Source organism: Apis cerana, linkage group LG2 (assembly GCF_029169275.1).
Source record: "Apis cerana isolate GH-2021 linkage group LG2, AcerK_1.0, whole genome shotgun sequence".
Classification (NCBI taxonomy): domain Eukaryota; kingdom Metazoa; phylum Arthropoda; class Insecta; order Hymenoptera; family Apidae; genus Apis; species Apis cerana.
The window spans coordinates 3,947,507-3,961,970 of record NC_083853.1 but is presented as its reverse complement, the minus strand read 5'-3'; the positions used below and the strand labels follow the sequence as shown (position 1 = coordinate 3,961,970).

Genomic DNA, 14,464 nt, shown 5'->3' with positions numbered 1-14,464 from the left:
GGATTAAAAATAATATCTATATATATATATAATATCTGCATCCAATTCGTTCTCTCTCGCGACAAAGGGGAGGGAAAAAAAAGGAGGGGCATACAAATCTTCTGAATCCAAGTCGAAATGAAAAAACGACGAATCACCGCGAAAACCAAGCCCGTGTCCGCAATGGCGTCAGTGGTTTCGTCCTATGAAAGAAAATGGAACAATATACCTCGACCGCGCGAGCAGCCAGGAAATTTCGTATTCGCCGCACGCGGTTGCCTTTCGTCATTCATACCCTCGTGGACAGCCGTATGGAACAAAGGCTGGCTGATAAAATGTCGAAATAATTAATGTGGCCCATCAGGGATGAGTCGCGCGTTTTTCGACATCAATTAGCCCCGATAATCGAGGCTAAATCGAATTCATTGTTCGATTGTTTATCCCCGACGTTTTATTAATCCGTAAAGGGGTTTTCTTTTTAAAGGAATAAATTTATTTTGAAATAAATTTTAGAAATAATTTATTTTTCCAACGATTGTATATATAATTATACGAGAAGTATAAATAAGTATTAATTAAATGATTTATTTGATATTTGGCGGGATAAATTGTTTGTTATTTTGGTGAGAATAAAATTGTCAAGTTTTTTCCTATAGGATTTTATTGATAGTTAAATTTACAGGGACGAGGAGATCCAATTATCGGAGTAAAAAAAAAAAGTAAAAATCAATTCGATGATTGGAAAGATATCTGGTTTTTGGAAAATTCGTTTTGACTAATTATATTGTTTTTTTTTTTTTTTAATAAAGTTTTAATAAACGTTAAAGTAATTTAATGCGAAATAAATTAATTAAGATATAAACAACTTTAAAATCCAAAACGTCAAGATTTGAATTATTCACCTTTCGTGTAAATGCCACGCCTATTTCTGAATATTTTCTCAGAATCTTTTGCTCTCGATTCGACGGAATTGTAATTTTCCATTTACAATAATAAATTTAACGATCGATTTTCGGATATCGATAAGTTTATATATTAAATACATATTAAATACAATTGCATAAGCAAGGCACACAATGGAAACTAAAGAGGATTTAATAATTAATTATCATTTCCATCGTTCAATCCTAATTATCCTTACAGATTCCATTTCCGTATTCAGACTTGGTTGCATTATTATCCATTCGGGTTAATTGACCGAATCCAGAAAATTTCCAAGCGAAACGCGACTCGAGAAAATGAATTTAACGAATTGATTTGGATTCCAGAATAAGAGGAATCATAATCGATCCAAAAATTTCAATTATAACTTCGACGCGTTCTCGATCGATTTTCACCATTGACGATTCTCATCGTGGACATTGACATTAATTTATCGTGTTATTCGTTAATACAAATTTCCTTTTGATCTTCGTAAAATTAAAACCGAATAAATCATGGCAAGAAACGTATAAGAAGAAATATATGGATCGTAAAGTTTAATCAATCGAAGGGCAGGAACGAAATATATTTCTACCCTGTTGTGATTGAAAAATTTTCCTAATTTTTTATATACGACGACTGGCATTTAATTATGAAGATTCACAAATATAAATTTCCTTTTAAAATGACTACTTGTCAGAGAGAATTAATTCAGGAGAGAAAAATCATGAGTGAATTGGATACGAATATTCTATCGATATGTAATCTTAAAAATGATCCATTATTAATTTATATATGTACATATCATTTTCCAATATGCGCAACAACAAAAAAGATGAAATATAGACACTCGTTAGATTTTTATGCGCATTATTATTTGTTAAATGTTGCCGATTAATTAGAATTTAATAAATCACCGACACGTTTCATTTTAACACGTTGTGTAATACGTACGATAAAATTGCAAAGAACATCGTAAGTTTGATAAATGAACGCATTTCATCCAAGTATTCGAATCGACAAGTCAGGCGGCGGCGGTGTGGACAGTTTTGATCGGTGATATACATCGATGGAAAACAGGGTGAAAAATATTTTTGTGTATAAAGAGAGCGGGCAGAGAGGGGCATTGTTTCAGAGAATGCGGCTCGAAACGGAACGGACATATAATTATCGATACGTATCAATCATCCGTGTCACCAGGTCGACACTCTCATTGTTTTCAACGCGACAATTTTCTGAACGTAAACCGGCCGTGATATAATTCGATTATTCTAAAGAGGCAGGATTCATGACCGTTCTTGCATTCCCCGTCACGGATTAACGAATCGGCGATCGGCGGTTGAAATGAATCAAACGGATAATATTGCGCGTTGGAATCCATTCTTGGCAAAGAATGAGATATCGCCTGCTTCTGCTCGACACGCCATTAATCGCGAATAATTCTTTTGTCGAGATTCAATAGTGTGAGAAATTTCATTTGCTCATTGGAAAAGATATCATTGACAACGATCATTCATTCATCAGACGAAACTTCCCCTCATCCACCCTTTCGATCTTTCATATAAATTCGTTATATAAATTATCTTGGCATTCGTTATTTCCAATATTCAGTTTTTCAATCGCTTCAAATACGTTCGAACTAAAAATCCATCGTGAAAACGAAATCCTCCTCTGAAAACTTCGAAGAAAACAGTACTGAATTTGGCGGAAAGACGAGCAGCAGCGCGGCCACATCGCAAATTAACAATCGCATGAACGAGAAGCTTAATAGAGGTTAATGAATTCCTGAAAGCCTGCGTTTCGCAACGACGTTTCAGAGTCGTCGTCGTCGTGGAAAGAAAATCGAAAGGGGGGAGAAAAGGCGCAGACAGAGGCGGAAAAAGTATATATATATATATATACTCACGGTGATATCACGTATTCATCGGCCCTCGCCTCGTTCGTGGTCCGTGAACCGTCGTCCGATTTTACGACCGATTCTCGTGCACCGCGGCGGCGGCTTGGCTAACTCAATCGGGGAGAGAAAGAGGCGATGCGAGACTTGTACGAGGCTGGCATACGAATTCCCCCTAAAACGGTTCCGTTATCGTTTCAGAGGCTCGAGGAGAATGTCGCGATCTCTTCTTTCCTTCCTCCTCCTCCCTCGGAGAGAAAGAAAACGGTGGATGAAACCTGTGGAAAGGGAGGAGGAGGAAATCGTGAGTGCGACGAACACGCTGTACACGTGGTTGTGGCGAGGTTTGTGCGGAATGATAACGCGTGGATGGCTTTGATTCGGGAGATTGAGAGTCGGGTTTGATTGTAGGGTGTTTGAGGAAGAAAGGGGGTGATAAGGTGGGCGGTAAGTATGATGGAGGTGGGTCGTTAGGATGATAGGAGGGTGGAAGATTGAATCGTAATGTCTTTATGTTGGGCGAAGTTGGCTGGATTTGATTTGCTTGGTTTTATTGTGGATCGATCGATTGTGTGTTATATTTTAAGGGTTGTTGGAAATTATTGTAATATCTTGCGTATTATCGATCGTGGATTGGGAATAGAGAAGTAGAACGAGACTGGTTATATTTGATAATTTCTACGAGATGAGAGTAGCAATAATCGATTTGTAATATAAAACAGTTTAGGAAATTAGTTTCGAATTTGTATTCGAGTAATGAACTTTAAATGAATTATTGACGTGTAATTATTTGGGAAAATTAAAGTAAACTATCTTTGGATAAGTCAAAACGTAGAATTTGTTGATCGAGACTTATTTGTTAAGGTATAAGCGAGTTTTGTCTCTCCTTAAATCTCCAATTTTCGAAAATACTTACTCAATAACGCGTTCAAGTTTGTTCTAATCAAGGTCGTGTCTCTACTTAATATCGAGGATCTTTAATTTCATAGAGTGGTGTGTCTTTTAATCAACCTGCCCTTAATACGTGTTTAACCTGGTGGAAGTTAAGGATCGTGAAGATAGTTCTACACGATTTCGCAAGTTAAAGCGAAGAGTACTCGACGCACTCTATTACGTCCTTTGAAATGGGAAAATTAGAAGCTCTCACGGTGTGGGTACAGGCGTTTCTTAGCTGTAGAAAATTAGAAGTTCTCGACATAACGCTAGATTTCTTAGTTTGCGCGAGTTAAAAGCTGTTGACGTAACGTTGTGTCGCTTCATATAAGTTAAATCTATAAAGAGCACTTCAAGTACCGTTGTGTTCTTCAAGTTTCGAACACCTGAGCGTCTTCCTCAACTTGCGTGCCCTCGACGTAGTATTTAGTCTTTAATATGAGCTATCCGATCAATCTATATACAATTTCCAAAATGAAATTCTAATTTTCCCTAATTAAAATTGGCTAGACTCGTCTTATCAGATTTTTTAAAATTTTTAATTCTCGCAATTACGTTCGAAGTTTATTTTTCTTTCTAAAATCACGTGGATATTTTCGTTGTTCAAATTTTTATCGTAAATTTAAAATATATAATATGATCTCCTTTTTGATACCAGTTATCAGAATAATTTAATGAATAATATAAACGATGAGGAAACGATGCTTCGTATATGTATATCTTTATCGAATTAAAATTGATTGACTAAATAAAATTTCAAAGAAAAATGTATCTCGATTATAAAAATTATAAGAATTCTATTTTAAGAGTATTTTTAAGGGAGAAGAAATCTCTATTATCCCAATGAAATGTTAATTCTTCGTATCCTCTAATTAATCTGTTTTCACTCTTGTCATCCCCCTGTCCTTGCAATTGCACAAACACCACAAATCCCGCGTTTCGGTCGATCATCATATCCATGTACAAACTAAATCAATTATCCTTAATAATTAATAATTAAATACGTAAATAAATTAATTGTTCGTGACATGGCAATATATGATAACTAATATTAATTATCTTATTTTTATACATTATCGTTATCATAAGATTTACGTGATTCAATAATATAATCGAAAATTATCAATATTAATCTTTATTACAATTCTCGCATCCACCATTGTCTTGTCATGATATAATTCAACGTTAAAAATAGAATTCAATATCGGTATTAACCATTTTTTCAATTTTGTACGGGTTGAAAAAAACGATGCTCTAAGATTCTTTAGTACAATTAGAACCAATGTATATTTAACACATTTTAATGAAATGTTGGAACGATACTTTAATTCTCAAGGAAAAGGGAAATTTTGTAGAGAAAAGATTATTACTTTCACTTAATGTAGTTGAAGATAGCATCCTTAACCATTCGCGGGGAGGGAAAAAAAAAGTATTTAAAGTTGGAACTCTAATTTACAATATTAGTGGGAAAAGTTTCGAAGTAAACTTTTAAAGGGATGAGTAAAGGGGGAGCAACGAATGTTTCGCCAAAGAATTATAAGAGAAACGAGGAACCTGAAGGAAAATGTAATGGATTCAACATTGAAAAGAAAAGATTATATAACAAATGATCGTTGTCTTGTAACGTTTCAAATTCTGATATTTAAAAAACTACATAAAAATATCTGGATCAGTGATAAAATTGCATCTTGGTTTTTCATCTGTTTTCATGACATAAAATTCTTTTCGTTATAAACTACAAAAACAAAAGTGTTGCAATGATTGATAAATTTATATACGTAATAATAGAAAAATTGTTTTCTTGAAAATTTTAATCACACGGCACATTGATTTTTCTCGAGACCAATCTTTAATTAATTTCTTTAAAAAAAAAAAACAACACGCATGTATGTTTTATTCAAATATTTGACAAATTATATCTCGCTATATAATGCATGTATCCACATAAGGGAACATAAAAATTTGACGAATAGCTTAATAACTGGGTTTAGAACGATATCTATCGTCGTAATCTTGGCTTGCGTTATAAATGCTTCAACCCCACGTCGGCCGAACGTCTACCATCCCTGTACACAGCCCATTTTCTATTACGCACCTGTTATTATTTCCTGTTTCTCCCTTTTCGTGCATCGAATTGAAGTGATGCGCGGTGTTTCCCATCGCATGCTCCTATCAGCTCTCCTAATTGGAGTTAGTTGAACGAGAACACGCTAATTTTCTTAGGGTGGACTAGGGGTGGATGAATCATGATCCGAATGCGCGAATTTTCGACGTTAATTCCAGTAGGCGAATTGGTGGGTAATTAATAAGATCGCGTGATGCACGGGAATAATTTTTCCATCGCGTTTCGGTTGAAGTATATCAAACACGAATAGATAATTTTTCTTACATGCCTCGATTCGTTAATATTTTAAGACCAATTTCGACACGGAGATGAATTTCATTATACCTTTATATAATTCTTTTTCCCCCTGTTGAAAGAAAGTCGATTGATCGCGTGATATCGTAATTTTGAGATCTAGGCAAGAGAAATTTTTTAACATTTAAAGTAAGATTTCTATTTGAAATGAACGAATAATAGCTTGTTTTAGTATTAAAATTTTGTTTCGAGTAAATATATATGATTTTCCTAAACAGAATTATCGAAAACGAATATCTAAATAAAAAAAAAAAAGGAAGATAAATGTTAAAATCATTATTTGATTTTTGTTCATCATCATTCTCTGTATTCCAGAAATACATTTCCCGCAAATTCATTTACAAACAGTTATACCCAATTGGTTTAACAAACCATCATCAACTCATCAAAAACAATCCGATTCGCGGAAACGTATAACCGCGCAAAATCCCACATCGTTCGTTAAAACAATTACATTTCTCATTAAAAATCCGTTTATTTGCATCCTTCATTAATCCCATATATCTAAATCGCGCGAATAATCGAACAAACAAAACCAATTTTCACTGAAAATCACCTTTTCTCTATCTATAATTAGAACCAAATATATCCGATCGTGAATTTGCATAAATTTTATATATGTTATAATTATATCATATAATTTATACATTTCCTAATCTCGGATAAAATTTCTACTTCTTCCATAATACATATTTTATTATTTTATTTTTTTTCTATCATTTATAAACTTTACACTCAGAAATTCATATTTCTCAACAAATAAATATCCTCAAATGCACGCTCTTGACTTTTAACGCCATAACGGATATATCCTAACCTCAAAAATTCCCTCCAATTCCCCATCTTCGATACAAGCTCACGCGAACACATAGGCCGCATATCTCGAGTGCACGTCGCGAAAGGTGGCTCGAAAAATTTCACGTAACCAGAGGGATATCAACGTGGACAACCGCATCCACGAAATGCAAGCGTGTTTGCGTTTCTAAGCGTCATGCATATAAAGAGATTGGAACGCCACCTCGTGTCGCCACGAGGCCGTTCTCTTTTCGAGTTGCATATATATGGAGCGTAACGTTGGATCTCACGTACTCCCAACCAGGATCAACTTTTCCCTTCCCTTATATATCTCGTTTATACCTCTTCCCTTGTATATTTTCCAAACTCTTGTTTCCCTCCTGTTTTCAGCGACTTCTTCCTCTTTTTGTCGTAGATACCCCCTTGTTTCCGCCCCCTACTTCCGTTCGCCAGCCTGCATTTGCAAGATAAACCGGTTCGAGATACGTATTTCCGTTTTCCCTAGTTTCAAGAATAATTCTTTTTTCCTCTTTATTATTATCATTTTTATCCAGTGGCAATCTTTTGGATCGCGTTGATTGGGAAAAATTTGAGAATCGAAGCGGATGTGTTTGATTTGTGTGTTTTTTTTTTTAATGATATCGTGAAATAGAAGGGTTTTTGATTTTGGAAAGGGAGGTTAAGGGGTGTAATTATGCACAGGAAATACCGTTGAGATTTGTTATTTAAATTTCGCGATGCGGTAAACTTTTTCTCCTTTTTCGTGGCATTAAGATAAAAAGTAACAGCGATAAAGAGGAAATTGTGATGTGTTAATTAATTTTAATCGTTCTCACGACTAATTATTAGCCCCATCTATAATTAGAAAGGATATTGCGATTACGTTTAATTATCTTTTTTAAAATTTTCAAAATATCCATTATTATTCGCAGTCGTACTTGTTGATTAATAAGAAAGAAGTATTCAAGTGAATAACAATTGTCTTCTTCTCTACACCTTGAGCGTTTTTAGGTTTAAGGGTCTCGCTGTGAAAGGAATAACGATGCTACTCCAATTTTCTTATGCATTCCTCTAGCATGCTTCTCTCCTTTCTTTCTTCTTTCTTTCCTCGTGTACTTATTACATACGCGCGTCCTTCACTCTTGCACGTATATTACTTCCACACTTTTAATTATGATACCGCAAGAATATTCAAAAGTCATGGGAGTTTATAAATATTGTATTAATAATGATTTGTATAATCTTGTCAAAAAATTGAAATTCGAATATGAGTGGAGGTATTATAACTTGTCGAGTTATTATCGAATATTAATAACAAGGAGGCTCGAAACGATAAATTTCCAAAAGAAAATCGAATAATCCCCGTTCCAAATTCCTTTCCAATTCCCAATCTACGCATATTTTCTTGCTTGTTGCAATGCAAATATCCTATTAAATACTGAATTATCACAGTTGAATACAAAATCGATTAGAAATTCATTAAATCAGAAATTATTTAGCGCAACTTTCTCGTTCCATCGTTAAAGCTGCATACTCGCTTGCGTACATCCGTAATACGCGTTAAAATCAGCATAATCAATTCTATACAAGATGGTTCATTAAATATTACCATCTCGTTTTATACCATTGTTATTATCGATAGCGGAAAAAGAAAATTTCAAATATAATTAAATTATTATACAAACACTCTTTGTCTTTTATTTTATGATAAATTTTAGTAACACATATATAACTATTTTTAGACATAAATAAATAGTTACAAATTTTTACGAAGAATATCAAGTGTGTCGATTGCACTTAAAAGATAATCATTTTAAAAAGAAAATTACGTGGGATATTCTACTCAACATTTTTCGTATACAAAACATTTTTTCATTATGTGTAATAACGAGAACAGAGACATCTGGCGAGCCACCCTTTACGTTCAACGCGTGTTCGGCTCACACGGAAACAATTCGAGCTCGTTCTATGATGTTCGACTTTCACCAAACCTATCCCCCCGATCCTTTCCCAACAAAAGAGACGAATTATTGGCCGAACGTGGAGATTTTCTCTGAACTTGCCGGTTCGGTGCACGATACACGTCACCGGAAATACAAATACGAGAAAGGTCAGAGCGGGATAGGAATAAAGTGGTTGGCGAAACGAACCAATCTCGAAAACGCTTCTTCACTTGCACACAATGTATCGATTGTGCGCAGCCAAGCAATGCCACCGATTGTCGACGATTTTTCCAATTTTTTTTCTTTTTATTTTTTCCTTTTTCCATTTAGATAGATAGATACGTTTTATTGTGTATATGTGTGTGTTTTATCGATACGAGAATTTGGAAAGAGAGTGGTGAAAGTGGTCTTTAAATGGAGGAATTTTGGATGCATGATTTGACTCGATCAGTTATTTTCTATGAGATTTTTAGAAAGTTTTAATGTAAAGGATAGAGGATTTAATTTTTGTGGTCAGTTTTTTAGAATTTTTTTTGAGATTCATTGATAGTGATGAAGTTTGATCTTTGAAGACTTTTGAAGATTGACGAGTATTGAGATTTAAGTACATAAAAATATAACGATATAAATTAGCATTATAATAAATTAATTTAATACTATGAATTTCTGTAATTGAAAAGAAAATAAACGTTTTTTTAAAAATATCTTGTCAAATTTAACTATGGCAACATTTTTTGAAACTGCCATTTTAATTCATCTGTGAATTATTTACAGTAAATTGTATAAAAATACCATTCTGCGATATAAATTCTAAACAATGGTATCCAGAATATATTCAATATATGATCAAAATTTTGTCATTGCATTTTGCTTGATCTCATCGTAAAGGAAATTCATATAAAAGTGTATGCTTGGAAATTCTTTCTTTCAAAAGTACAAACGCACTGAAATTTCACAGAGACAAATTTCGACAGAGACAATCTCTGAAATATCGATGCAAAGATACGCATCCGTGCGAAAAGAAATTTAAAATATTTGACTAACAAGTCTTTAACAGTGATAACCAGGTTAGATATTAAATAAAAATGATTCCATCTTGTAAAACAATATAAGTTATAAAATCTTATAAAATAATGGGGATCGTTTGGATGAAAAGAAGAAACGGCGAAAATAAAATTATGCACTTGCAACGAAATACACGACGAAAAATTAGAAACGAGTGTGCAAAAGACGACGAGAAAATAGAAAAATTTCCTCTTTCGAATTTGCACGAGGGCAAGAAACGATCTTATTATGGCAAAAAGTTTTTTGCGAAGAGGGAAGGAGTGTGCATAACGAGATAATCCTTTCATGGAACAACGTTACAGGGAAAGAAGCGGAGTAACAGAGTAAATTGCACGGTGAAATTCGAAGCTGGTGGTAGGCGGAAGTTGCGTGGGTGAAGTTATAATTGCGTGATGTTGTTGCTTCGAATTAAAAAGGTTCGGACGCGAAAGGTAAACAAATTTAATCTCTGCTCCCTTTCCTCCATTTTTTTTTTCTTCCTCTCTTTTATGCGTTCCTCGTAAATTCAATGCTCTCTGATAAATACTTCCACGTGAAAATTACCGTTTTTTCCAACTTATTTTTGTTTCTTCTTTTTCCTTGGAAAAGAATATATTTCAATAATGGTGGATCAAGTGTAATATTATTTAATTGAATTTAAGACGATTTCTTTTCCTTTTCCTTTTCTTTTTTTTTTTTTTAGAGGGTTAGAAAGAGAACCTTACTCGAGGAAATTCCTGTCAAAGAAATTTCCCTTGGGTCTTCTAGGCAAGGTGGCTTGGAGCAGGGTTAACTTCGTGAAACATTTTATATGCTCTATGCTAGAGTTGGCTTAATAGCTGGATGGTATATATTGAATCGAATCGATCGGATTCGTGTTAACTAACGCGATTGTCCCCGTGGTATAGAATTCGAGGCGGATAGGAGATCGGTTTCTCTTGAACTCGATAGAATTTAGTTTTTAAACCGTTACGCGGTACAAATTCACGCTCCAAGGAGCAAACGTTCCTGTAATTGCTTTTCCACTGTCGTGCAAAATTTAAAAACCACTATATAAAATTGGATTATTATTTTTTTTCTTTTATACGAATGTTATTCTTCTTGGAATTTAGATATTTCAATCCTTTTTTGAGGAATAAATATTCGTTCGCGTATAAAGGTGATATTTATTATCAGATTGTTCGACAAGTCTTTTCCATCTATTTATTCTAATGTATACGTTTGGTAAAATCAGAAGAAAATGATCGATTTGTATGGAGATAAATCCAATACTATGAAATAAGAGGATAAGAACACAGCTTTCAAGCGTTTAATCTTGTTTCGACTCGTTTCTCTCTCTCCTTTCCGTTAACAGATTGGATAAAACTCGGAAATCTATAAATTTTACAAGGTAATACTCGATAAAATTCTAATTCAAACATATACATTTAATTCTCAATAATTTTCCTAGGAAAACTGGGATCGAGTTTCGTCGATTATCATTGTTTCATTAATAGTCAAGAATTTTTTAAATTTCAGAAAAAAAAGAAAAGACAATACAAATTTACTCCTCTCTTTACACTTCATTAAGAACTTCGAAATACTTCATGAAATATTCATTCTCTCCGTCTCCCCTCATCCTAATTTCTTTACATGCAAACCAGACTTTCTTCAAAACGGGAAGAAAAAGGGAACTGAAACTAAACGTTGCAGGCGCATCGCGGAAAAATAAGGTCGCAGATAAGCCACGTTGTTTTACAAACAGGAAATGCGATTCCTTCCAATTGCGTGACTCGCCCTCTTCCATACTTTTCTTTTCCTCCCATTCCAAAATCCTTCGATCCCCTAAGATACAAGAAGATATATTTTCGATTATTTTTCCATTCCGTATTGTCACAAAAATAATGAAAGGATTGTCAAAAGAGTTAAAAACTCTCTTTATCTGTAATAATAAACGTCTATGTTCGTACATAATTACAATCGATGAAAAATCTTTGGTTGTAATCGGATGGGGTGGTTAATGAAGTGGTTAAAAATCGGTGGTAGGAAGTGGAGCATGCAAGCGGCGTTAAAATGGCGCGATATACGATTGTTGACCACCGAAGGAAAAGGTGCGAGTTTCTCACGCGATTTCTAACGTTTGATACTTACGATTCGTGTTCCAGGATGGCGCGTACGCGAAGGAAAGCGATATGGATGGGCTGGGACTCTGCCCTTACGATCCAAGGCACAACAGCACTGCGGTATTCGTCGGTGAGTTACAGATTCCAATATATTTTCGTTTATTTATTTTCGGGCGAAATGTATCGCGTGAAAACGTTCCCCGCTGCGAAACGTATATACAGCTATTCGTTCTTGGAAAAATTTCTTAAATGTTGTATATCGTTGTGATAGATTTAGATAGGCGTTTTCTCTGAAACGATGATATTAAATACCGATTATTTTACGCGGAATTTATTCGATAAATCGTTTGCACACTGGCTGCATGGATTATTTGCACGTGTATTTATTCTTATTTATCGGATTTTTAATAATTTTAAGTTGTAAAAATGGATATATTAACGGGTATTTTTTTTTTCTATAATCTTCTACAGTGTTTTGAATAAATATTTCTTCGTTGTGAAATATTTGCTTTGAAAAGTGACACAAAAATTAAGATTTTATTCGAATCTTCAGAATTCTATCAGTAAAAGCAACAAAGATTTTTTCTATACCGTATTAAAAATGTGTAATAACGTTATTTATATGTACAAAATTCTCACAAAGATATTAAATAAATTCCACGCAGAATCACACTTTTTACAAATATAACAATCGTTTTAATCCGTTGAATATTTTAAAAAGAGGCGTATGCCTTCGAGATTCGCGATTCAAACGGAAAGAAAGTTACCTACTTTCCCGTAAGCTCTTGAAATTCCCAGAAGAGCAAACTCCTTCGAAACGTGGCCCCTTTTATGCATAAAAAGGTATTTCCTTATCGTTCTTCGCGATCGCAAAACCGAGCGAAATTGTTACGCAAAACGATCGTATCTTCGGCACGGCACCCCTAAAATAGTTCTCTCTCCCTCCCTCTCCCTCTCCCTCGATTTGCATATTTATTTTCACGATGATAATATTTATTATTTAATTACCGATTTATCCTACCACAACATCCGAGCGAATCTGACTCCATTTTCTAATGATATTTCCATCGTTGAAAAAAAGTAATTTCGCGTTAAATCGATTCACTTCGAATTCCGTTTAACTTGTTAAACAGTTCGGTTCACAGGTAATTAAAGAGTATTAAGAAAATCGGGGGACTCTTTAATCGATAATGATTTCGAATTACAGAGAGAGAGAGAGAGAGAGAGTAAGTGAGAAAGAGAGGGAAAAAATGTTTCGATGTTTCACCAGCATCTCTGTTAGTTCCATCAGGGCTCTCTCAGAGAATATACCGATACGGTAGTACAAGGTCTCTCGGATCCCTTGACGAAGTTAACTAGGATGCTGGGGCGAAACTTTGAAACAGTCTTTCAAAAGGGTACGGGTTTACACCCGTAAACCTCTAACAGTTTTAACTACAAGAGCCTTAAGGATCTAATTTGTAGAAAATTCAATTCCGCCGGATCGGATATACTCTCTCAAATCGAGCTACTTTCTCGTGCTTGCAATTAATAGATTTAATTGTGAAAAGTTGATCGAACACGTATGATGTTTGTACAAATTAAATATAAATCTGATACAGAATGGATGTAAAAATTTGTGGAGCTGGGATCCACTTTGTTGGTGTAGTAGTAGGTAAGTAGAATTTCAAATCTGTTGGAATTCAATTTCAGAGAGTGTTTAGTCGAATGTTTAGAATACATTAGCAGATCTGATTAAGAGAAGTAAAAAAAAAAAAAAAAAAACAACTGGATACTGTAGGTTATCTCGAAAATGTAATTTAAATCTGTTAGAATTCAATTCGTGAGATATTTAGTTAAATGTTTTTTTAGTTACTTTGTTAGAAAAATAAAAATTTATTCGCGTATAGGTAAAAGGATATTTTTGTGTAAAAAATAAAGTAGATGTATAGAGGAAGAATAATACAGCATGAAAATAAATTCTACAGTTTTCAGATATTTTGAATTTACGATTTTTTGACTTCTTGCCATATTCAAGGAATTCAATCTTATTTCGTATGTATTTGGATTAACATTTTAGATTAGACGTTGTATATGATTGTAGGTATAAATATGCTGGACATTTTTCACTTCTATTCTTTTTTTATTGAATCGTTTTTTATTCCTTCTTATCTCACCTTTAAAACGTTCTAATGTATGTAAATTTAAAGCATATATTAAATGGATAAAATACACCCATGTAAGTTCTTTAGGAACTTAATTGCTGTTGAATGATCCTTTTGGATATTTCTAAAGTTATTTTAAACGATGTACATTATACATACAATGTAATTTCATAGTACAGCAGCATATTCCAACAAATATACAGAAGCGGAATAATCATAAACACACACCACAAAGAGAATACCTAAAGATTCATTCTCGTATAACAGCGTGCAGAGCTGGTTACAAGATT

General features: G+C 34.0%; 1 protein-coding gene across 6 annotated transcripts in view; it reads left to right on the top strand.

The window, feature by feature from the left end:
• LOC107997499 (semaphorin-1A) overlaps positions 1-14,464 on the top strand; it is a 396,921-nt gene that overhangs the window by 305,533 nt on the left and 76,924 nt on the right. For all 6 annotated transcript variants that reach the window (XM_062071778.1, XM_062071777.1, XM_017056130.3 and 3 more), the window contains one exon: positions 12,073-12,160. In XM_062071778.1, the coding sequence (XP_061927762.1) occupies positions 12,073-12,160 (88 nt within the window). The remainder of the gene's footprint in view (positions 1-12,072; positions 12,161-14,464) is intronic.